We start from the raw sequence: 26,830 nt of genomic DNA, 5'->3' as shown, positions 1-26,830 counted from the left end.
AATAAGAAATGTAAATAAGACATGTAAATAAGAAAACTCATCTAATCAAATAATAAGAAAACTCATCTGGCGTTTACAGCTATTTTCAGGGGACATTGAGCACACATATCAAGATTTCTGGAAACGTGACAAAAATTTAAGAATATTAGTAAGTGATTCTTAAACTGCAGGTAAGGAACTTCAAAGGACCCGACAGTTAACAATCAGCGGCCTAAAGAGAGATTTTTGTAAAGTAAAATTTGGCTTGTTATTTAATTTTATTAGGAAAAATATGATAAACACATTATGAAAGTTAATCATTCAGGACTCAAAAACAAAAGTCACCTAAAATGCGTATCAGACTCTTAAAATGTAAGCGCCATTGTACTACTGCTGCATTCTGATTTGACATCAATCATGTCTACGAACATGGAGATGGAATCTGTGGATTTCCAGTCCGCTGTTCAATGTGAAGAAATTTGTTGAAGTGGTTATTTATATACTTCAATTAAAGTTTTCACAAGTTTGTAGGGCACTTTGCCGGGTGGCGTGGCCCTTTATACATATTTGTTGTGTCTCCGAATCCCAGATGTTAGAAATATATGCCAGGAGATCCAAGATGTGTCTCAGAATATCTCAAAGAATCAATAATCGTGTTTTAAAAAGCAGTTTCGAAACGTGGGTGCTAAATACACATCGGTATGAGCTAGGGATACCTAGAGGGAGTTTTTCGGATCCGAGAATTAGTAAACGGACATTGGGAAGCTGTCGTATAATAAAAACACTCTTAGAAATTTGGTTGCTGAATAGTTTGAGACAAACACAGACATTTAAGATATAAATATTGCTATCACGCATCTTTATGAGAATTACACTACATAATGCCAGTAGATCGTTTGAACATATTGCTCCAAAGCGTATTAGGTTCATTTCTTACTCGAAGAGAAAAAAAAATTAATACATTATCCAATATATTAAAGTGATAACAGGACCTAAGCACTGATATCCAGAACGCTTTAGCCTTTCAAAATATACCATTGCAAGAATCTGCCTCATGTTTTAAGTAGCTTATTATTATGAATACTTTGAGGAATGTTTTAATCGTTACGATTCTAATTCTATATTACAGTTTATGTATTTTAATTAGTAATTGTACGAAATAGCTAAAACTACAGTAAATGTTTAGAACTTTCAAATCATATTCACTCAACATCTAATATCACGTTCAAAGGATCTCTAACGGTTAGCTAGGTAGCTAAAGACTTTCTTTTTCAATGACGGGCGTTAGCCGTCATATGCGTTGACTATTACTAAGGCCTGAAGCGGTAGTCACTTTTTTATAGAGGCACCTAATAGGGGGACCACAATTGCCTTTTATGACAATTACATACAGACAATTTACATACATGCCTTCTATGGCCTTTCGAACCTATAGCCCTTCTTCGAACCTACGACCTCTTCTTCGAAAATATGGCCCTTCGGGGCGACAGTCAGAGTCACTAACCATTTTCTAGTCTGGGCGGCAGGCAAAGGTATGCGTCTGAAGAAAATAATAAAAGTCTCAGTAAGCGAAGGTGAACAAAAAGTTTTACTCAATGGGATGGAATAAAATAGCAAAAAAAAGTTTCCACACAAACATATTTAATATGTATTCTGGAACTGATATCAGTATGAAATCTTTACGCTATATTTATTCATGAATAAACAACATTTTGAATCAAAATCTGTAATGTCGAATTTTTTCGTTAAACATACACTGAAAGCTGAGTGGTTTTAAGATTCTCAAATTCTAGTTTCTTTACATTACCAAAAAGGGTTTCATCTACCCAACATCCGACGGTATACAGAAGCTAATTTCATTTTTAGCCGAGGGTTTCTGCACCATTTCTACACAAAGACAGATGCAGCAGTATTTATCTACGTCTAAGCTTATATCTATTTTTCTTTGTAGGTGCAAGGAACTGCTCCAAGAAGGAATTCCCTTGTGCCAACGGAAGATGCATCCCAACTGATTGGCGTTGCGACGGAACCAATCAGTGCGGAGATAACAGCGATGAAGATTGCAGTGAGTACACATTTCGACTGCCTTAGCTATTGTCGTGTTCCAATCTCTTATGAGTCCTCTGTCTTTTATATTTCCTGTTTATTTCTAGGATGTCACGATTAGATTAACTGGTTATCATCGGTGGGGGAACAGAAAAAAGTTTTTCTTTCCCAGCTTTCTTTCTTTTTCTCACTTGATATAGTAAAGTTTATTGTTGGAAACACTTAAGTTTAATAGTAAATAATGAAAACTATATTTTGCAACTCGAATAAAACTTCATTTAAAATGAGTCCACAGAAATAGTGGTAATTCTGAAAATCTTTCATACTTATTCTCTCGAAATAATTTTACATCTAGTCAAATCTAGCTGATCATATTTCTTGATTTAAGTAATTAGTTTGTGATCATAATGTAATATTAATGAAAGAAACTAAAACGAGTAAATATTTTTTCATTAAAATTTTATTTAATTCCCAAGTTGCCCCATTAAAGAAACTTTGTCTGATAAATAGCGGTATTTCATACATAAAATTTGAATTTTGATTTACAGTACTTAATTTGTTTATACTTCTTATAATTTATGTAATTCGTAATATATCATAATTAAGGGATATATTATGACAAAGATTCAAATTTTGAGTTGCAGTGTTTAACTTGTTTATGCATCTTGTTCTCACTAAAAGAATGTCCATACAGAATGAGTTTGTGGAGTCGAAACTGTTGAATATTCCTCATTCAGGAGCAGCTAGCGCTGCAAATTTCTTAATTCATCATAGATATAAAGTGATGCAATAACGAATAAAGTTTAATTAAATATATTCTCAGAAAAAGTATTTATAAATTTGCAATTACTAAAAATCATCGAGAAGTAAATTTTCCATATCTTTGAAATTGTCTACGTTTATCAAACTCTATCTAAAACTATCTCTTTTTTGCCAAAGTTTGAAGATAAAAGATTAATGCGATTAATGATAGTCTTTCCTTTCCAAAAGTGCTTAGCTAATAATTTTAATTTTCTTTTCATCTCTTTTATTTCTTCAAGATGTAATCCTCAATATGTATTGTCTAAATTATCATTCAGATAAAATTATTTGACATCTGAATCGAAATACAAATAAGAACATAAATTTGTTTCTGAAAGAATTACTTTTTTTTTTTGCTTATTACGTGTTCCGCCCTTAGGCACTACACGGAAAGGGAGGGATGCCCCGTGGAGGTCTTTTTAAGGGAAACTGGCTCGTATTCACATAAGAAAACCATGGAAACGCCCATGCAGCCAGGCCGTTCGCTGGGACTCGAAACCCGGACCGAATTACCAGCGTTCAGCGGCTTTCACCGCTCGGCCGGTGGTGGGCCAAGGAATTACTTTTGCATCTTAAAATTCAAACAGCGTTCCAATTCGAAATTAAGGCGAAAGTAAAAACTATTTTACTTTCTGTGTTAAGCAAGTGTTCAGGGGGCATCAGTAAAGGGTGCTTAATAACTTGCAATGCTAATTTGTTAAATATATGAAACTGAACATCAAACTATATACGTTGCTAATATATTGAATTCTAGTATTCTATCTCTTTCGCACACTTGTTAGATTACACTGAGGAACAATTTGTAATATAATGTCTGTGCATTTGGATTTTTTTATTCGGTTTAGTGTTAAATAGTCATGCTGATTTCAAAACTGTAGTTAGTTTTCTTCTATCTCATCAAATTCTCTATCACTTATGTGCATGTGTCCACTATTCATGGCCTCGAACGTGGATCATAGGAAGTATAACTACTGATATCCTGTTGGATGCCATAAAACCTCAGATTGGCACTGGGAGAATAATGTCGTAGGAGACCAGTGACAAATGCATAAGACTAGTTCATTACGCCTGGATACCGTAGTGAGACTATAATCCCTCCAATAAAGTGAAGAGCATTACAGTATGGAGTCTGAGTTCTTGTTTGTATACGAGGACAACAGTGTTTAGTTTTTATTTGTATAGTATTAACTAAAACATTTCTTTATGTCTCCCTCTGCAGTTCGCATCGTAAGTGCTTACACAGCTTCAATTCGTTTTGTTATATATGTGGCAGCTTACCATCCCCATTTAAAGGACGAACATCGGTACATTCGTCAGGCAAGATTATTTTGCCTATTTTAAAGGGAAAATTGGCGATCAAGATAAATCCCGGCGCCCTCAAAAAGTATGCAACCATTGTGTCGCGAGTCTAAGGATATGGATGAAGGAAACATGTTTTAAATTTCCATTTGGTGTACTTATTATTTGGCGAGAGCCCAAAGATCACTCAAATGATTGTTATTTTTACATAGTGAAAACGTCAGGATATAAAAAAATGTAAAATAGTGTATCTAGTTTATCTTCAGCTATACGCTCAGTGCCTCACTCAGCTGAACTCTTAATGCCAGTATTCAAATAATTACCCTCTTTGGAAATGCAAGAATACGATTCTGATGAATATCGAATTGACCCGAACGTCGAAGATTTTAAAATTGAAGACTATTAGCAAGGGATTTGAGCGGTATGAGTTGAATAATTTGGCATGATATTTGGGATTATCTAAAAAGCTTTAGAACTGTTAACGTCAAAATTGCACGAGAAAAACTTGCTTGAGAAAGGAGCTAAACTATCCTATCAAGAGAAAGTGAGTTTTTGCAATGCTTCCGGAAAGACGATGGATTTGTGCATTGCCATAACGTATATGGTTTAATGGAAGAGTTGAGAATTTCGGCCTATAAAGCAACTCAATGGCTGTTGTTAATCAATAGGTCAAAGCGGTGCTTGGAAGTATGTCCTCCAGTTTGTTTGGTGGAGTCTCAATGAGCCATTTAATTTGTGTACATAAGACATAAAGAGAGTCACTGATTTTCTGGAATATCACATGCACCAATGGATCCTTTGTGTTGACCTTAAAATAGCCAACAAAGCAAATATATCTTTTTTGTGTCCGTGGGAACGAGAAGCATTGGTAGCAGTCAAATTGGCCACCAAGATCTGATCTTGAAATTTGCTGATCGAAACATTCTACGTCAGCCACTTGTCAGCAGAAAGAACATCATGTTTCCATCTCTGAATATAAAACGGTGTTTCATGAAGCAATTTGTTAGAGCTTTGCTAACTGAAGGAGACTGGTTCAGGTATCTTATTTCAGAATTTTCTAACATGTCATTTGAAGACATAAAGGCCGGTGTGTTTGACGGTCTACAGATTCAGCAGTTCCTTAAAGAGGAATATTTCATCGGAGCAATGACAGAACTTCAAAATATGGTTAGCATTCAAAAACATTTCCAAAGACTTTCTTGGAAATACACGAGCAGAGAATTACAGCGAAATTTGTTAACCCAGGAACTTTTGGAGAGCTTCAAAATACTTAATTGCAATATGAACATCACATTTTATTTTTATAAAGTCATCTTGATAACTTCCAGAAAAATCTTGGTGCAGTCAGTTACGAACAGAAGGAGAGATTTTACCAATATTTGAAGGTCACGGATGCACCGTACCAAGGTAGATGGCATACACATATGAAAGTTGACTATTGCTGGAACATCAAGCAAGAGAAAGTCCACAGATTAAAAACTCCTGAAAAAACCATGAGCGAAAATCTTTACCTTAATATGTATGTTCACAAGTTGGTTTAAAATATTACTATTTGTATGTACAAAATTTAACTTGCAATAACTATACATAGCCTTGTGTGAATAGAACTGTTCTTTATGAACAGCATATTTAGTTACGTTTTCCTTTTATTTTCCTTTATATGCATATATTGTATGGCCTTTAAAGACAAAGAGAAAGTATGATGTAGCTTAAAAAGTTTACGTGATAGACAAAAACTGAGGTTATTTTTCAATTCAAAGAAGATATAACAATGCACAATGAGATAGAAATATAATAGATAATAAAGTTTCCTACGACCGTAAAATCTGAAACTGATTTGTACACTCGTGTGAAAAATTAACAAAACTTATATACATTATATTGAATTTATAAAAAAACTAATGGACAAATTTTAATGAAATTTGGTATGAATACACATTTATAATAAAAACAAATCTGAAAGCTTTCAGATTTTATATTACGCCCAAAGGGGTGCTTTTTTAACGTTTTGTATACCACTTTTTTTTATTAAATATCATGTTATTCGCAGGTGAACCATAAAATTCATTTCAAGAGTAATATCACAAAATAATTTAAAAACAGCTTATCATTAGAGTTTCCGATACACAGTCTCGCGCTGGAGATCATTTTTTTTTTCTTTCGTACAGTGTTGCTATTGCTGGATTTGAAATTGTTGGATTTGTTAATCAGAAATTAATTAAAGTTTTACAAAATATGAAATAATAATAAAACAGTTTTCAAAATCCAAATTTGGGCTTCGAGATGCCTATGTTCCAGTGGAAAAAATTGGCTCAAAATTAATAAACTTGTACGTGCTTTTATGAATATTTTTATTATACTTCCAGGTGTAAATTATACGGAAATGCTGTTATCAACAGCTTAAACAAACTATATTTTATTTTTGATTGACAGACGATTATGCTTTTTTTTCCTCATTGTATGCAGAAATACAAATTTGTCATGAAAAGAAGTCAACTTCATCAATACGTGTGGTCGATGAGAATTTTAATCTTGACCGTTTGAATTATCATGCCACGACAGGTAAGATCACAATTTCGGACGTCAGTACTAGTAGAATAGAAAAAAATATCAAACTTCAGTTGCGCAAAATATCGGTGAAACATCGCCATTAATTAAAGTAGCATTCTCCAACAACAAATCGTTCTAATTTACCAGACATAAATTGCGCTATGTGAACGGCGAGCTCCTATGGCGATAACCCTTGTACATTTGCCGTAAAAGTAATGCTTTTATTTGTACGGCTGATCAATGAACTTGCATATGCACCGGATCTCCATTAAAGAACTGGTCTGGGAAGGACTGAAGGGTTGTTCTTTAACCAGAAATGGTTCTAATTGCCAGATATAAACTGTGCTATCTGACCGTTAAGCTCATATAGCGACAACTCCTGTACATTCGCCATAAAATGAATGCTTCTCTTTGTACGGGAAATCAGTGAATACATATATGTGCATGATTTGCATTAGCACAACAAGTCATCAAAGGACTGAATCTGACATGTATATTCTAAATCAATGTAAGGCTACTGTCTTGCAACCTTATCATATGATTGCCCAATGATGACGTACAAAATCAGAATTTACCATTGCGTGTAAATGCAATAACATACATAAATGCATACGAATTTGTCCTTCTTCATAGCTACAATTAGTTTTTGTTTCCTCTTCTACAATCGTAAAACTGTCTTACATTTTAATATTGTTTTCAAGAAAATTTTATTCTTCTTTTTAACTGAAATTTACATATAGTAGTGGAAGTCGACTGTATAAAAGAAAGGTTTTCAAATAACAGCTAAAAAATGAAGTTTTAACCGGAAGAGTGAGGAACATTATTCAGTTGAAATGACGACAAAAGTAAATTTTCTAAAGTAAAAATAAAATTCTTAAAGTCAAACTCAGGTATTCAGATAAAATTTTAAATTTGCATAGCATTATCTTACCTAAAAAATCTGATGTGGACACCATATGACGTCCTTATTAAAATATACACATTTTTGGCCGCCTATCATTTAAACGTATTTTCTCGAATTTCATTAGACATGTATTTATCCGTCAATTAATTCAGTTCTCAATTCGCGCCGAAGCAAAAATTCATAAAAACTCAAAACATCGTCCTTAAAAATTGTAAAATATAGAAAAAACATAAACATCAAATACAGTTAAAAACAATTAGTTAAAAAAAAGGTTTACAATTAAAATTAGGGTTTCTACGCAAGAACAAACAATTCGGCCAACGTGCAGGAAAACAGATTTTTCGAGTACAAAACAGAAGTTTACATTTTGTCCAACTCGGCAAAAAGTCATTGAAGTTTCAGCACAAACTGACTTTATTCACTATTCTATTAAGAATCTGAAACGTAAACAAATGGCGGACGCATTAGGCTTAGTACCACTTAAACAACTTTTAAAATGTTGATAATTCTACAACTATTGCATGCAGATTAACAAAAGGCATAAAAACTTGACCAAAGCATAAGAACAGTATAACGCAATCACTTTTAAAGCAAACAATGCACAATAAGCAACATATAAAAATAAGATAACTAAGGTCATCGATCCGGGTAACAAAGTAGGTGCATATAATTATAAACGTTTGTTGCGGCCGATTGTAACCAAAATGAAGGTACACAACTACATATTACAGCAGGCCCATATAAGAAAATTTCACCGTTCTGAGGCTACTTGTTTCTGAGTAATGCGAGATATATACGTCCGTACAGACGTTACGAAAAAAAATCTCTTCTGAATCCATTTTAAATCCTTGTTGCAATCGGTTTTGGAAAAAGAGACCTTTATTCTGCCTGTAAGTACAGATGTCACACGAAAACATGTTTCAAATGGATTCGATACCAGTCAAAATGGATAGTTTTGTTGAAATATGATACCCGAAATTTTCCGCGATTACAGAACTTCCTTTATTTCATATAAGGGAGTTAATATTTAACACATCTTTCTTAGAGATTTAAAGAGTTAATTGCGCTTTAAATAATTCTTCCAAGCAAAATTCTATTAACTGAAAACTTCGTATCTGAGGTGTCTGTGTTATTCATAATCAAACGTTTCTTATAAAGAATAAAATTAGATGACGGGAACTGAAGACTGAGAATATTTCCCAGTGAATTTTGAAGCCAAAAATGAATTTTATAATTCAAAAATAAGTAAATAAAAACGGTTATGCTCTTAAATGCAAAGAGAATTATTTAAACACATTTGTTTCCTGGACTCATGTGGTAAATAATATTCCGACATTTAATAATTAATTCAATACTCTTCATTGAAAAAAATAAGATTAACATCAAGATAATATACGGTCATATACTCCTGGAAACACGGCTACTTGTATTCGTTTAGCTATGTAATCAATAATTTTGATTTTGTTCCCTCTGAGAATGACGTAATGATATTTTTACTTGAAATTTTAACAAGTAAATATTTCAAATGCTTATAGAAAAGAAAGATGAAAAAAATAGATTCTGAGTTTCATTTCTCTTTTTAATATTATTTTCATGCACTATAATTGGGCGTTTCTTTATTTCGCTTATGTAAACAAATCTATTCAAGTAACCTTTATTCGATTTCGAATTTCATTAGTGATATTTTTTGCACGACATTCTTCAAAAGAATTGAATTTAAAGGAAAAAGATTTTTTGTCCATAAACATGCGTAAGTTCCAATAAAAATTGGAAGTTTTGAATGACATCATTAATATGGTATTAAATTGAATTGTTTTGTACTTTATCAGATTTCTGCAGAAAATTGAAAATTATTAAAATGAGAGCAGGAATTCTAATTCTTTGCGAATAATTCTTGTTATTAATTTATATTCTGGATAAAAGATCTTGAAAATAAGCTTCATTTTTATACGACTTTTTCTCTTAATAAATTTAGATAATTTCAATGTCGAGCTTATTGTTAAAAATGTAGTTTTTGACTGTGATTTATAAACATTAGCACGATTTTCGATATTTGTATGAGTTTTTTTTGTAAGAATTAAGTAAATAATTCATGTTTCTTATAGATTGTTACTCGACTAAGCAAATATCGAAAGGCATTAATGAGTTTTCTTTGAGACGAAATAAAAACATTTGAGAGAGATGCACAGTAAAAATGCAATTATCTTGACTAACTAGAGCTAGATTATTTAATTATTAGTTAAAAAGGAAAACGAATAATTACCTTTTTTATCCCATAGGCCAACTACGTAATTTATTATAATGCAGTTAATTTTTTTTTTTTTTTTTTTTTTTTTTTGTATTTCACAATTTATTTCAAAAAAGATTACAAAATAAAAAATTATTTTTTCCACTTTGAAATGCAAAATTATAAGTATGTATATTTATCAGAAACTGAATATTGAAATTATTCAAATGGATATTTCCACTTTGCATAGCAATTTTTTCAAATGAGAGTTTTGGATCTTAAAATTAAACATATAGTTTTGCTTTTAATCATATACAATTTTATTTAGCTTGTTTTAATACAAGACCAACTGATTGTTTCCAGTAAAACCACCAATATAACAAATGAAGTAAAAAAAAATAAATTCAGGTTTCTCTACTCACGACAAGTTGCATATGATGAATAGAAAACCCTGTGTCAAATAGTAGCTTTATTAGTAAAGAGCTATGAAAAAAATATGCATTATTTTTTTGTTTATTTATTTATTATTGCAACATTAACATCAAAAAAGATTTTTTTATTTAACATTTTCAATTTTAACATTTTCAATTTATATCCAATGTGCATTGTTTGGAACTTAGGAATAAAATTGATTAATTTGAAAGTATCATCGCCGATTATTAGGTTATTTTCATAATATGATCTATCACAAAAATACATTGGACAGACAAAAGAGAAGTACCTTAACAAAAATTAGCACTTACCGCTATTAAAAAAAAAGTTAATAAAAATGCGGCGTTCTGTTCTACCCTGAAATTTCATACTAAACGAATGCTTTGTTTTACCTGAATTATACAGCAAAAATAGGTAGGAAAAATACTGCAATCGCATCACAGTTACAGATTACTTTATCGAAGGACAGCAATGGATTATCATTCAGAAAATCTCCAGTCGCCTTTAAATTCCTCAAAGAAGGTTTTACAGCAATAGGTGCAAAGTGCGCTGGGCGTTGGCGTATATATGCTAAAACAATGCTTCTGTGAAATGCATGACAGGGATTATTTTTATCTCACCAAGACGAAACCTAATCTTAATATACCTCATAGAACAATCTATCACTCATTAATGAAAAAGTAGAATGTATTTTCGGAGTCAAGCGAACGCTCCTTTTTAAAGAAAATATACACTGAAAAGAACATACATTTTAACAACGATACCGTGCCGAAAATGATCCTAAACATTCGAGGGAATAGAGACGAAATATATTCCAGAGTAATGAAACAAAAATAAATTTGTTTGAAATGCATGAAAGACAGTTTGTTCACCGACCTCAAGACCAAATGTTTAAGGAAATCCGCTAAAGGTGGAAATAGCATTCTTATGTCGGGAAAGTTTTTTTTTCGGGGTAAGACATGGCTCAATATTTTGTATACATGATATTATGACTGATAAGATATATGTGAACAGCTTAGGGAGCACAGTATCCCCAAGGACAGAAGAAGTTCCACTAAAATGGCGCTATCAACAAGAGAATGATCCAGCAAACTTGAGGAAACTGACAAACTTGAGAAGCTTCCAGCAAGTATTGGTCTGGGTGAAATCATTTCCTGTTGCCGCCCAATGCCCGGTGGTTGCCCATTTAATATAAGCATCAACTAAGGATAAAACACAGCGGTTTAATTAGAAGATTTGATTTTCATATTAATAAGTGTATGGTAGATCGCCTAATCATTATCAGATGCTGATGATACGCAATCAACAGTTCAGTTAGACTACTGTTCACCTAATGTTTAATCTGTTAGGAATGGGTAAATAAATATGCTGGATTTTAATCTGTACTTGTGTAAGCTGCTTGCAGTCAAGACTCATGAAAGTAACGTTAGTAACGTAAACGTATTTTTAAGAACAGTTATATATCAGAATCACAAAGTTACGGCTAACGCGGTGTTGCCTTATTTCTTGTCTAATCTGATAAATCTGTAACATTTTACAGCTAATTGTGCTTGTTTTGGAAATATAAAATAAAGCATGTGAAATGTTATGCCAATGATATAGTATTCAGATATGCGATATAGGTGGGAATAATTAAGATAAAACGATGTGAACAACCAGATTTCAGTTATCTGAAATATTTTAAAGTATATCCTGTATTTTTAACACTTAACCTTGATTTTAAAAGTTATTTTTAAACTTATAAGGTATTTCTTCCGCTTTCCTAGCGTGTCTTCGGGGTGTAGTGGTTCTGCGCGGTATTCCAGAGGTTCGTGCTTAGATTCCCGGCGAAGGCGGTGGCTAATTTTTCATCTCTCTGGCTTTTCCAATTAACCTAATCTCTACAGTGGCGCCCGAACTAAAAGGGTGTTGGATGAGGTTTCTCTATACCCAGGATTTGGCGATTCGGTCCCCTAAAAACCCGAGTCGCCCTTTAAAAAGGGTATAATGTATATAAGGTATTCCTCCCACTTTCCTAGCGTGCCTTCGTGGTGTAGTGGTTCTGCACGCTGGGCCGGTATTCCAGAGGTCCGTGGTTCGATTCTCGGCGAAAGCGGTTGCTGACTTTTCATCTCTCTGGCTTTTCCAATTAACCTAATGTCTCTACAAACTTTTAATATTGATTTTATCTCACGGATCCTAGAATTCTTCAAATTATTACGTAGGAAACTCAAATTATTACGTCTTAGTAAAGATTTTAGTTCAAGTCCAGAACGTTTTATATGTCAATATGTAAATGAGAATAATAATTTCTGTTGTGTACAAATTAATTTTTAGTCGTCAATAATTACCATACCTAATTATCTTCTTCATTTATATGCATTTACATTTGGAAATAAAAACGGCGGAAGGAAATTATATATTAAAATTATTTGTACATATTCAAGATTGATGTAAGTTTCCATGGAATAACGTTCTATAAATGGAATGAAGCGGCATAAGCGTCATTAGCATAATTAAATTTAAAAGAAAATAATAATGCGTAAGAAGAATCATTTACAATTTATGCTAAACTATAAATTTTCTCCTTAAAATAAAATAAACTATTTCGAATGAATCTCTGTTCAACGGACTTCTTAGAATTTCTAGGCTCAGTTTCTTTAAAATAGAGGAAATGTGTTTTATCTTTGTTTTCTTTCTTTTTTTAATTTTAAACGTATCAGATATAATTCCATAATGACAAACTTTGATACGTTTCTTGTTCCGAGAAGAAATTATCTTCTAATTTATACTGCCTCGCTATGTCTATTGTTTTATATTATAGGTTCATTATTTATTATTAATCAGTAGGTAATGGTATTAGAATGCCATTACCTACTACTTTATACTAAAGATTCTTTTTTCTGAAATAAATGGGGCGAAAATATTTTAAGCAAATTATATTTTGAAAATTCATAATCATTGTAACTTCTATATAAATAAAAGAAATGGAAGTACCTCTATCAGTTTACAGATAGTATCCATGATAATGTTTTAAATGCATTTTGCTTATCGTATATAGCTTTAAGATTTTCATTTTCACTTTTTATTGCTATTGAAATTATATAAAGGAAATAATTTGCAACTAAAATCATTGAAAAGTTTATTCTTAACGTTCGGAACGTCTTTATTACGGATGGATACAAATCCTTGAGTTTTCGAATGCTGTAGCTCTCCCAGTTAAGACCGCTGGAAGCTAGGTGTTCGACCCGGTTTCAATCTGAGGCGAATATGTTGGCTGCATAGTTAGTTTACGTAGATTCCTCCGTATATAATGTGAATATAATCTAATTGCCTTAGAATTTCCTTCCTGAAGGCATCCTTCTCCTAGTCAGATAACTCTTGTGTGCTTTGCCATACTCAAACACAGAAATCCTGGAATAAGTTAAAAAATTTCAGAGATTTGAGAATTCTAAACTTAATGTCTTTTTCTATCATTCAGTGCTTTTAAATTTAGCCTAAATAACCATTAAAGTTTTAACTCAAAATTTTAGAGAAATTAGCCAAATGAAATTATGTATTAAAATGCGTAATTTACTGTAATAAGAATAAGTCCAACTTTAAAGTTGTATGTATATTTTGAGACTTGGCGATAAGATTAAGCAAAGATTAAACGAAATTAATAAGTACTAAATAATATTAAATGAAGATTAAACTAAAGTGGATCAATATGCTGAAAAGCTGCGCAACAGTGAGCAATAAAGTTAACAAAACAAATCCTGAAATTGATCAAACACTTCTCTGTACACATCGTTTCGCGTAAAATATATAGTTAAACCACTCACATCTTCCCGCACATATTCCGCAATTTTGGATATGCTTTTAACGTTGCAGGAGGAAAGGAAGGAAAAAGTGAATCCCATTAACTTCATCAGCTGACTGCGTCTAAGGAATTTGTACATATTATTAGAAATATACATATTATATACATATACATATTATTAGATCATTAAAACACTTCTGTTGCCTTTACACTTCCTTTGATTTAAAGGATTCATTAAAATTAAATGTTACTTAATTATGCTATCAAATTTTATTAAGAAAGGAAATCTCAAGATTCAAGAGCTCTAACAGTATCCTTCATTTATAAAATTACATTTCTATTTTCTTACTAAATATAGTGTGTTTTAAAAATAACAGTCTTAAATTTGTTTTTCATCAAACGCATCTCTCAATTTTTACTTCCTTGTAAGAAGTAAAAAGGAAGTATTGTAATCACGAAAAGTTTCAGGCAGCATATTTCAACGAAAATATCCATTCTGACCGCCAGGCTTTCTAGTACAGTCATAACAAGCTATCTCGTCTCCTCTAGAGCAACACATTCTTGCAGCTTATGACTGGTAACGATTTATATATATTTTTTATATTTCGCAACGGAAACCGCCTAAAGGCATATTGCCTAGATTTAGGAATTTCTCATGCCGCATTAATGCATGGCTCATTCATTGGTTTTACTTACATACAGAAGAGCTGAAATTGAATCTTTCGCCATATTCTGTGTGCCTGCCTTATTTAATTGGACCTCTTCCTTTTTACTTCCTTATACGAAGTAAAAAGGAAGTATTGTAGACGTGAAAAGTTTCAGGCAGCGTATTTCAATGAAAATATGCATCTTGACCGCTATCCAGTGCAATTTAACGATGCTTTTGCGTGACATCTGTACGTAAGGACAGAATAAAAGACTCTTTTCCTCCAAAAAAAATTATAAAACTGCTTTAAAATGAATTCTGAAAGAAATTAAAGAATTAAAAGAATGTGTTGTGATGTCTGTACGTACGTATGTACGATGTTCCTCGCACAACTCAAAAACGAGTAGCCTCAGAACGTTAAAATTTTGTATATAGGACTGCTATAACATGTAGATGTGCACCTCGTATTTTGGTTGCAATTGGCCGCACTAAACGTATATAAATATATTTATATATATATCCTCTCTGTTACCCGGCTCAGTGATCTCAGTTCCTTTTCTCTTATATGTTTGTAAATTGTACATTTTTTGCTTTAAAAAATGATTGAATTATGTTATTCTTATTTTCCGGTTAAGGTTTTTATGCCTTTAATAAATCTGTATGCAATAGTTTTAGTTATCAACAATTTCAAAGTTGTTTCCTCTAAGCCTAATAATGTTTTTGATGGCGGCCATTGCTTGTTTACATTTGAAACAGCAAACTAGTGGATTTGTTGCCAATCTAGAGAAACTTAGATTCGCAAGAATAAAGATAACGCCTTCATTTATTATTGCCAATTAAATCATGCTTAATCCTTTCTGGAATTTTTTCGAGGAAATAAGTGTTTAAGATTTTCTTAGTAATTTTTAATACATATATTTTGAGTTTTATGTACTTTTGCCTTGTCGCGAAATGAGAACTGAATTAATTGAATGAGAAATACTCAATCGTCTGTGAAAAACTGTTTCTTTTTTGTTTTCTTTGCTTAATTTCTTTTATACACCGTTCTAGCTTTATTATAGTATTTGAATAGAACATGTGGCAACGGTTAGATCATTCTTTAAATGATATAAATTTTGTGCATTCTGTGTTATATATATATAATAGTGTTATGTGAACCTAGCGCCAGAGTGTCGCTATGGTAAACAAATAGAGTGAATTTTAAACAATGTATTTATTCTATTGTGGTTTATGCGCTGTCGGCGAAGTAGATTTAATTCAATCCAATAAGTTTAAATGAAATGCAAGAATAACTGCGTATAATTTAATATTCCGTACAAGGAAGTCATGTGGTGTACACATCAGATTTTTATTTAAATTAAAGACTTCTAACGACAAAATGTTTTTATTTGTTGTCGTCTAATTACTTTTATATAAAGGATTCCACTGATTCGGAAACGTTTCAGAATTCCGATTCCAGTCTTTAGAAATTTCAAGATTTATACCTACTCTTGATTAAAGTTACATTTATTTATCAAGTTTATTGGTCCATTCAAGTTTTAATTAAAGTATTCGCAATTTTTTAAGAGCCCATTCTGTGTTAATGATTACATTGCCTAGAGATATAATCGAATATTCATTTTAACTGCCTGACGAATAACCAGCTTCTAAAAATTATTATTCAGTGTAGCGAAATAGCTATATTTTTTTAATTAAAACCTTTTTTTTTATAAACTAATTATTTGAAAGCAATAAATACACTTCTTCATAGCTTAAATCTTTATTTTACATTTATTAAAAATCTAAAACGTGATATATGTTAAGATATATGTTTATATTTATTATTTATTTATCCAGATGATGATTTGCAGCGTAATTATAGCTGACGAAAGATGTGTTTGGCAGCCTGAATAATCTATATCTAAGTTAAAGATTAATACAGATATTTTTATCAGACTTATCATTTTTAGTGTCTCATAAAGTCTGTTAAATAATTTTACTAGTAAGAAAGTTAACTGAACTTATACCATCCTTTACGATTCCTATATAAAAAATTCAAGCTTGCTTGAAAAGTAAATTCAAGTATTTAATTTCCTCAAATCTTATCAAAAGTAGCATTTTTACAATTAAGAATGAACGCCAAAAATGAGCAATTTCTATAGCTATTAAGAAAAAAACATTTAACCATTGTTTATTTGAAATTCGCACCAGTAAATTCGAATAATCAAATTTATTTTACTTTCAAGTAAAACCTAAAACATTAATAACACTTTCTAAGCATAATATTTAATCTATACATATAAACGAGTGTAGATTTAAAAAGGAAACCTTTTTTGGAAAATTATCTTACAGTCGAACCAGTACGATATGCGTTCCTGAAAAATATATGTAATATATTTAAATTTCAGACATAAACTAATGCGATTTCAAAACTAAATAATTAAATAACAAGATTTGGCCTTCCAGTTTTAGTATACTTATACCTAAAGAAGTTAATAGGATTACAAGTAAAGTCTCAACAAATAAGGAAACATAAATAATGTAATACGATCATATTTAGTAACTAGATTTCCAGTCGCCATCTACTAGATAATATAATAACCGATCCGAGTAAAGTCACTTTTATCTTTGTTGTTGGCTCCTATATAATAAGCTTTGCGAAAGGTTCGGCAGCTTAGGAGATACAATTACCGAGGAAACAATATGTATTCTTCTTAAATTTCGGAAATAAAAACTATGCTTCTCTGGAAAATTAAATAAATTATTTCTGAAAATACCCTCAAATCTGTGTCATATGCTTGGATACTTAACATAACTGTGAAATATTTTGTATTCTCTATTACTATCACCAGAAGTGTTTTTAGTCTGGATCTTCCCTTTCTCTCCGCATGACGTTTCAAAGAGGATGTTGCCACGAAATGTTATCGCCATGTATTATTTTTATTCCAAAGGGGCTTTGTCCCTGAAGGACTATTGTTTTCGTTTTGCGATTTTGCGTCGGACTCATAAACGTCGGTTCACTTTTCAAACTGTTGCCACAAAATGTTAGAGTCCTGCATTATATTTGAAGAAATTAAATAATGAACAATCTGCATAAATGATTGTCTATTTCTCGCATTGTGATAAAACAATGGTACATAGAGCCATCGAATTTTGAATGACGAAATCCTACTGCGAATATGGGCATCTGAAATCCCAAATTTGGAATTTGTTTTATTATAGATTTTATATTTTGTAAAACTTTAACGAATTTTTGATTTACAAACTCAATGCTTTAAAAGCGAGAAATGGCAACGTTATATATAAAAAAAAAATACTTTTATCTCCAACTCGCGAGACTGTGTATATCGGAAATTCTAAAGATATGCTTAATTTAACATTATTTTGCGATATAGCTCTTGAACTGAATTTTATGGTTTAAGTGCAAAGAACATGATATTTAATAAATAAAGGTAACACTCAAAACGTTAAAAAAACGCCCCTTTGGACGTAATTTAAAATCTGAAACATTTCAGATTTTTTTTTTTAAGAAATAATATGGCGAATAATAAAAAATTACTGCAACACTTAACACTCTATCGGAAATTCAAATTTTACTTTGTGTTGCGGTTTGAATAGTCACTTTTCTATGTTTCTGAATGGCAATAGTCTAAACTTGAGAACTTGTTTTGATGCAGCTTCAAAGCTGTCGATGAGATGTTAGATTAAGCTACAGAACTTTGTGATATTCAAATAAATTCGTTTTTAAACTATATTGGGTAATTTTGAATGTAAAATTATCACTGAATTACTACTTATAGAATTTTAGATGCTGTCATTCTTAAACAGAATTATCGTAGAACTTCAGTTATAGCAGCGCGATTTTGTCTATTGTCCATCTAACAATCTGGATTTTGCTGTTGAATTGTATGTGACATAATTGCGAGGAAAGTGATGTTTAATAAATAAAGTTAAAAATACAAACGTTTAATATTAAAAAAAAGATTAAAATATTTGTGCAAGTCCTCGATGCTAAGAAAACTAAACACTGATATAATGAACCGAGAAAAGACTGAAAAACTGGAAGTGCAGTACTTAACACTGTATCGAAAAAACTAAATATATGCTGCGTTTAAAAATTTTCTTTTGCTGTTGAATTTTATGTAGTGTAAGGGCGAAGAAAGCAATGCTTAATAATAAATCTATAAGATATTTTCTTCCTTCTTTCCGCATGCCTTCGTGGTGTAACTGGAAACATATGCGGAAGGTCCAAGATGTCGGCGAGAGCATTGCACAATTTTAGAGTCTTTTGCTTCAAAAAAAAATTAAATGCTCTACAAGTGGCGCCCGAATTAAAAATTTGTGGACAATAATTCATCTCCACCACAATTCGGCGACTGGGTAACATAATCCTCAGTCATCTAAGTCATCAATTAAAAGGGGGAGTATATAAGGTACTTTCTCCCTACTTTCCGCATGCCTTCGTGGTGTAATTGGAAACTTTTAGGTTACAGAGCCGCTGGTGTTTAACGCGTAGGATTACTAACGGAAGTGTAAGGATTTTATAGAACAAATTTTTTTTAAAAAAGGTTTTATACACAAACAGATATATTTTATTTTTTTTTATATTTATTACATTTATTTATTCGAATTAGCCCTATATAAATTTGGTCGATTGTGCGAGAAATACGATATGTAATTTAAGACGTCTGCAGTTATATTCGTAGTGAATATTAAATCTATAAATGAATTGCCAAGTGTACTTGGATAGTTACTTGGCACCATATTGAGATTAAAATGATATTTCATAAAATCAAATGCGTTTTCATTTCGTTTGACATCTACATTGAAATCTTCCATCATAATAACAGAAATATCTACAGTAAACTCTTCATCAATCAATAAAGTAGTTTTAGAATATTTCATCAATGCACTAAATAAGAACATCTTCAAATCTTCTGAATTAACAGTTGCATGAATATATACAAATGCTAGAATACATCTTGACTTGTCGGTGAGCAATTAATTACATTAACCATACAAATATCGTCTACTTCTGAATTCTTATATTCACTTACGCTGCTTAATAATAAATTCTGTTGGTGTTCAGTCTACTGCATCAATCAAATTTCTATAAATTGTAACACACTCGCTTGTCGAAATAAAACTATTCGTATTTACTTTGCGGTAAAATACAGCAGCTCTTAATATTGTGGTTTTACGCCTGTATTAGTGTAATATGTTCCGTATGTTTATTTTTTTATGACATGAGCACTTTTCCCCCTTATTACGATTCAGAATTTTAGCATAGGCGAACAACTTAGGCCTTTGACTTAGAGAATAAGTTAACAGATAACTATCAGTAAATATTACCAAATGCACTTTTAGTGCTTACTAGTCATTCCTTACTGGTAAATAAGGCAAAATTAGTTCCATGTGAACTGGCTGTTTTGTAAAAACCAGTATTCTCGACCTTTAGTAATAATTAGCTCTTTCTGTACAAGAAGACATTGTATTAGAATAGTAATCAACACAGTATATAGCAGGCAATAAATGGCCATTTGTTAACCATGAATGCCTAATGGTAATAGGCATCCACACACAATTTATCTCGCAACGCAAACAATAATTATACTTCTCAAAATTTTGGGATCATTTATATATTATTCGATAATTACTAGTATTGATTTCTCCTCGTTTCGAAATGTAGTAGATTGGTTCGCTGGGATGGTATACAATTCCATTTGGTTCCTCTTCTTAGTCGGAAGCAATTTCAGCAACGCACTCTCTCCTTCATTCTGGGGACAGTTCCCAATCATCTTCTTTTACAACGAAAGCATGCGAGTGAACTTTTGGCTGGTCAGTATTTTAAGTACTCCCAAACAGCAGAGACACTGTACACATATAAACGGGATTCGAACAAGGGTCCTTCTGTACGGCAGCTAGCATTGCTAAACACTAACACAAAAAATTTGCAGAATGTAATTGCTCTTCTTTAAAGTGTTTCAAGGCCTTTTTAATTAATATTTGTTTCTTTTCCATCTTCTTTTTTCTTTCCCTCCCCCAGCAGAGGGTGTTACAGCTGTTGCTTCAATTTTCTTATTTATTTATTGAAAAAAAAAAAAAAAAAAAAAAAAAAAAAAAAAAAAAACGTTTTATGTGGACTACTGCATTTGCAAACAACTTAGGTATTTAGAGCCTAGAGAATAAGTTAACAGATAAAGTTCAAGAATGAAGTTTATTTACTACCTCTAAAATTGTATTCTTTTTTAGAAATGATTACGATGGGATTCGGCAGATGGCCTGATATATATATATATATTTCAATTTAATTCCCACACTCTTGAGGTTAAGATCCTGTAAATTACAGATCAAATTAATGCGCGTAGAATAGTAACGATTTTGGGTCGAATCATTAAAAATGCATCGTATCACTTTTGTTTCGAGTCTGTTGCCATTCGGCAAAATATGCTCTATTTATTTTTCAATATGAATCTCTCTATTGTGGATTAACAATCTAAACTGTTTGAGAGCTGTAAATCCAGTTCTTAAAAAAAATTCTTTTCTTACGTTTGAATCGGAATGATTTAAGTAATAAAAATGCATTAAATGTTGATCAATATAATTAAACATATTCAACATTTTCAAAGAATGACGTTTTATATTTTAATATATTTATTTGAAATTTAGTAAAATTTTAATAAGGTTTGATAAACAAATTCGACGATTTGAAAGCGAGCAGTGGTGACATATTAAGGAATAAAACATTTTTATCTCCACTGCACCAGACTGTCTATCGAAAATTCTAAAGATATGCTATTTTTAAACATTTTGTGATTTTTTTTTTTTTTTTTTTTTTTGTTGAATTGAATTTTTTGTGGCATAAGAGCGAAGAACATGCTATTTAACAAATAAAGTTGATATATAAACCGTTTAATAATAAAAAGACAAAAAGAAATTGTGAGCTATTTTACTACGAAACTTTGAACTCAGAAAATTTTGAAAAAAATGTTAAAAAGTATGCCAAAACTTAACACTGCATAGGGAATTCTAAACATAAACTACTTTCTTGCTTTTAAAATTTTTATGATTTTGTTGTTGAATCGTATATGGCGTAAGGGCGAAGAAAACAATGCTTAAAGATAAAGTTAAAAACATTTTAAATAAAAAATAAAATCTGAAGGCTTTCGAGTTTCATATTACGCTCAAACGGGCATTTTTTTATTTACAGACACATACACGTTTCGAAAACTTATGGGCTAACAGCACTTTAGGCTATAAATATTTAAAAACAGCATATCTTTAGAATTTCCGATAAACAGTCTCGAGAGCAGGAGATAAAATTATTTTATTGCTTACTTTATTCCTACTGCTCATTTTGAAATTGTTGAGATTTTTAAACAAAAATTCACTAAAGTTTTACAAAATATGAAATACACAATAAAACAAAATCAAAATTCAGCTTCCAGGTGCCCATGTTCGGGAGGAGAACTATATTATTCAAAATTTTGTGACGCTTGGTACCGTTGTTTCTTCCCAGTACGAGAAACATACATACGTTCATACAGATTCTTCATTACTTAGTAAGTTTAAATATAATACAGGGCGAAAATATTTGGTAGCAACAGTTTTAAAAGTGATATATCGTATTTATGTGATTCAAAACAAAATACCGTTTCGAAGCTAATAGCCCTTCTGGGCTAACGCCCCTTTGGGCTAAAAACAATTAGCAGGTGTGAGTGCAACAATATGGGACACTGCGAGTTCAACGAGAACACAAGAAACCTCAACAGACACTTTTGAGCGACAGTTGAAAAGTGAAAATCTTCAATTTTTTTTTAAATCTGACTTCTTTTATTTGAACATTAATAAATAGATTCGAATACGAAATTATAGTAAAAATGAAATATTTTAAAAATTAAATAAGATTTGAAAGCTTATATTTTACATTACGCCCAATGGCGTTCTTTTAACGTTTTGTGTGTTATCTTATTTATTAAATATCACATTCTTCATACTAAAATCACATATAATTCATTTGAACAGCAATTTCACAAAATATTTAAAAATAGCATATTTTAGAATTTCCGACACACCGTCTCGCGCGCTGGAGATAAAAATGTTTTTTTTTTTTTTTTTTTTTTTTTTTTTTTCAATACAGTGTTGCCATTGCTCCCTTTGAAATTGTTAAATTTTTTTGTCATACATTCGTTAAAGATATACAAAATATGAAATAGATAGCAAAAAAAAAATCAAAATGTTGGCGTCCAGGTGCCCATGTTCGGGTGGAGGATTACGTTATTCAAAATTTAATGGCTCTAGGTTCCGCCGTTTTTTCACAATGCAGAAGCATACATACATTTATGCAGATTTTCCCTTATTTAATTTCTTTAAATATAATACAACGCGATAATATTTGGTGGCAATAATTTGAAAAATAAAACGGAAGAAAGAAAAAAACAACGCAAAATGCCGTTTTGAAACTAATAGCCTTTCTGGCTACCACCCCTTTTGGACTAATAATAAGCCCACAGATTCGTGTTTTCGAATTTGTATATTTTCAAGTTTGAAGATTTGAATATTCCATCTCTAAACTAATTTATATCTGTGTAAACTCCTTTTATACAATACAAAATATATATATATATATATTTGAATGATCTGGGCCAGAGTGAACGCGTACTCTGCAGAATATTTTACAACATTTTCGTGTAAAATAGTTCTCTTTGAAAGCTGAAATTATAGGCAAAAAATATTGTTATTTTCGAACATAGTTTTGAAATATCCATAACCGAAGAGAAAAAAGAGGTTTTTCAGAAACATCTTTCTCTGTTATTTACGACTAAAATGTCACAAAAAGATATTCATCTCGAGTTAACTGGTAAAGAGGTTTGAAAAGTATTTTCCACTCAGCATGAAAAGGCATTCCCTGTTAAAGAAAGATGTGAACGAAACTTGAAAAGGACTGCGGACTTATTCAGAAAAGAAAAAAAAAACTTCAGAAGTAATCTCATCTCAAGTAAATAAACTTGAAAAAAGGCAGTTTACGACATATAAAGGATTCTTTCAAAATACTAAAGATTCTATCTGTTGAAGTTGAACAGTAGCTTTCCAAAATGACGCAGTTGATTGGAAAAATATCTAAAGTTGTTGCAGCAATCCCTAACATCTTTTCAATTTGCACTTTTTAATGGCTTCGGATTTTACTGATAAACAAATTCTTAAGAATGCTCAACTACAATATAATAAAAAGTAAAACAGAAGTACATTGATAATATTTCATTTCGTTTAATTCTAAATATATTGATAAAATACAGTTGTAAAAAACTATCGCATTCCCGCCGTACGGGCCTCCGCAGTGTAAGTGGTTATCACCTATAGCTGGGAACTGCTTCATGGTTTAAGACACGAGGAGAACGCAATTAATTTTCCCTTTTTCCTACTTGAAAAAAATCTATAGATCACTACGATGGTACCTGAAATAAAACTGCAGTTGATGATAACTTTGTATTTTGTGGACGGGATTTCATGCGACACCCACGTAGCAGTTTAAATGAAGAAAATATAAGTATCAATTGTATTTCCCTATGTGAGCTGATGGGGTGTAAATGATACACAGCTAGCAAGTGGAAGATCCGTTATTCGAATCCCGGCGAGATCAGGGTTAATTATTCATTTCTCTTACTCAAAATAGATGCAGGGTGTTTCATCAAAACCACCCAAACTCTGCACAACCAGATTCCTTACTTGGAATACATAAGAAATGCCCAAAGAACTGCACCTGAGTGATCCCCAGGTTTCAAGATAAATGCGAAAGACAAGTATGATGTCATATCCGGTGCAAGAAAAAAGTCTTTGTTGGAGACATGAATATCGTTATTTGCGTATGTTTATAGAGGAAGATGTCCAAAATGTTCACCGCACATATACAGGCACGCCGTGAAATGGCTGAATGCACACGTTGCAGTAGCGTATTTTCTTCCAAATATACCCAGCATGAAGACAACCAACTAAGTCTCTTTCTGTGGTAATTAGGTTTCGATATACCAATTCCTTCTGATGATCCCATGGGTAGAAATACAAAGGTGTCAAATCTGATGATCGTGGTGGCCATGAAACCCCACGTCCAATCTAGCGGCCTGGCTATTCCTATCCAGCTAATTATGTACAGGAGAGCTGAAATGCGCTGAAGCTTAATCATGCATTATCATGGCCATGTTTCCTGGTAAGGACATGTCATCTAGGAAATCGTTTAATACATCACAGAGAAATAGCAACTATGATTGTTCCGTGAGTTGTTCAGGCAGCAGATATGATCCAATCATGCGAGTGCTTAGAATGCTGGCTCACAAATTTATAAAGAAGACTTGCTCTGCGAGTGAATCACATCAGGATTGGAATCTGGTCACAATTAGCTCTTATGACTGTTGAATACCCTATAATATTGAAGCAAGCTTCATCCGTTCGCAAGATATGTGCAATGTAAACATTATGCTTATGTCGTTGCAATAGACATACAAAAAAAAAAAAAAAAAAAAAAAAAGACCATCAATGCTTTGCTGAAAGTCGTGTAGACCTTGCACGATTGTGTTGCGCGTGTGCTCAACTCATGATTTTCTTCCACTCCTCAAAATATTGCATCTTTCTGTGCTGGCGTTTCTGCCTGGAGATTGGGGCGGGAGCGTCGGGTGGACGCTTCCAGTATTTCTCCATTTGTCGTGCAACCTGCGGATGACTCTGGTATTGGAAGAACCGGCGTGATAGATAGTGAAGGGCATACTCCCTAGCACTTTGTACGGAACTGCTATTATAATCAACAATGGTAAAGCACATGCCGCAATATTTACGAACAGAATACATTATCGCTATGAAAAATTACCTGTAGTTACTAGATGTAGGTTTTTGAATGCAATTCAAACAGCAGCTTCATGTGCTACGAGTGCCGTGGATCGTTTTAACATCCTGCTATATAAACATATTCAAACACTGATCTTGATGTTTTTCATGAAAGTTTTTTTTTCTTGCACCGGATATGACCTCATACTATTTTTTCGCTTTTATCTGGAAAACTATGGGTGATAGAGGTGTAGTTCTTTGTGCATTTTCTATGAATTTTCTATGTATTTTCTATGCATTTTCTATATATTACTAAAATGCAAAAGGGAAAGAATATATAATATAATAAAAATATAAAAATTAACCTTCATTTACTGAAACTCCAATTCAGAACTCACCAGGCGAAAATAAATTAAAGCTTCATGATAAAGTCGATTAATATGCTTCGAAATCGTGTTTCGTTCTGCTGGTTTATTTGAGATCATAAACTGAATAAATTTATATTTATATTCATAAACATTTACTGAATTGGAAATTCAGTAAATGGAGATTAATTTTCATATTTTTAGTATCTTGTATATTTTTTCCCTTTTGCATTTTTAGTTTTCGAGTTTGTACTACTAATATCCTTTTTACTTCCTTGTACGAAGTAAAAAGGAAGTATTGTAATCGCGAAAAGTTTCAGGCAGCATATTTCAACGAAAATATCCATTTTGACCGCTATCGAATGCAATTTAACGAAGTTTTTGCGTGATATATGTACGTAAGGACAGAATAAAAGATTCGTTTCCTCCAAAAAAATTATAAAACTGCATTAAAATAATTTCTAAAGAGAATTTTTCGTGGCGTCTGTACGAACGTATGTACGTGCGTGCGTACGTACGTATCCCGCATAACTCAAAAACGAGTAGCCTCAGAACGTTGAAATTTTGTATATAGGACTGCTATAGCATGTAGATGTGCACCTCGTATTTTGGTTGCAATCGGCCGCACCAAACGTATATAAATATGTTTATGTATATATATCCACTTTGTTACCCGGCTCAGTGATTTCAGTTTCTTTACTCTTATATGTTTGTGAATTGTACATTTTTTCCTTTAAAAATGATTGAATTATGTTGTTTTTATCTTCCGGTTAAGGTGTTTATGCCTTTAGTAAATCTGTATAAATATTTTTAGAATTATCAACAATTTTAAAGTTGTCTAAGTGCCGCTAAGCCTTTTTTATTATGGCGGCCATTGATTGTTTACATTTTAAACAGTAGACTAGTGGATTTGTTGCCAATCCAGAGAAACTTAGCTTCGCAACAACAAAGATAACGCCTTCATTTATTATAGCCAATTAAATCATTCTTAATCCTTTCTGGAACT

At 31.9% G+C, this 26,830-nt stretch overlaps 1 protein-coding gene across 1 annotated transcript in view; it reads left to right on the top strand.

The window, feature by feature from the left end:
- Lrp4 (LDL receptor related protein 4) overlaps positions 1-26,830 on the top strand; it is a 1,066,574-nt gene that overhangs the window by 485,089 nt on the left and 554,655 nt on the right. The window contains exon 4 of the mRNA XM_085821440.1: positions 1,931-2,044. Within this exon, the coding sequence (XP_085677566.1) occupies positions 1,931-2,044 (114 nt within the window). The remainder of the gene's footprint in view (positions 1-1,930; positions 2,045-26,830) is intronic.

Source organism: Stegodyphus dumicola, chromosome 7 (assembly GCF_044657685.1).
Source record: "Stegodyphus dumicola isolate Sdum_Otavi_A_Nest chromosome 7, ASM4465768v1".
NCBI classification, from domain to species: domain Eukaryota; kingdom Metazoa; phylum Arthropoda; class Arachnida; order Araneae; family Eresidae; genus Stegodyphus; species Stegodyphus dumicola.
This window is presented reverse-complemented; position numbering and strand designations above follow the sequence as displayed.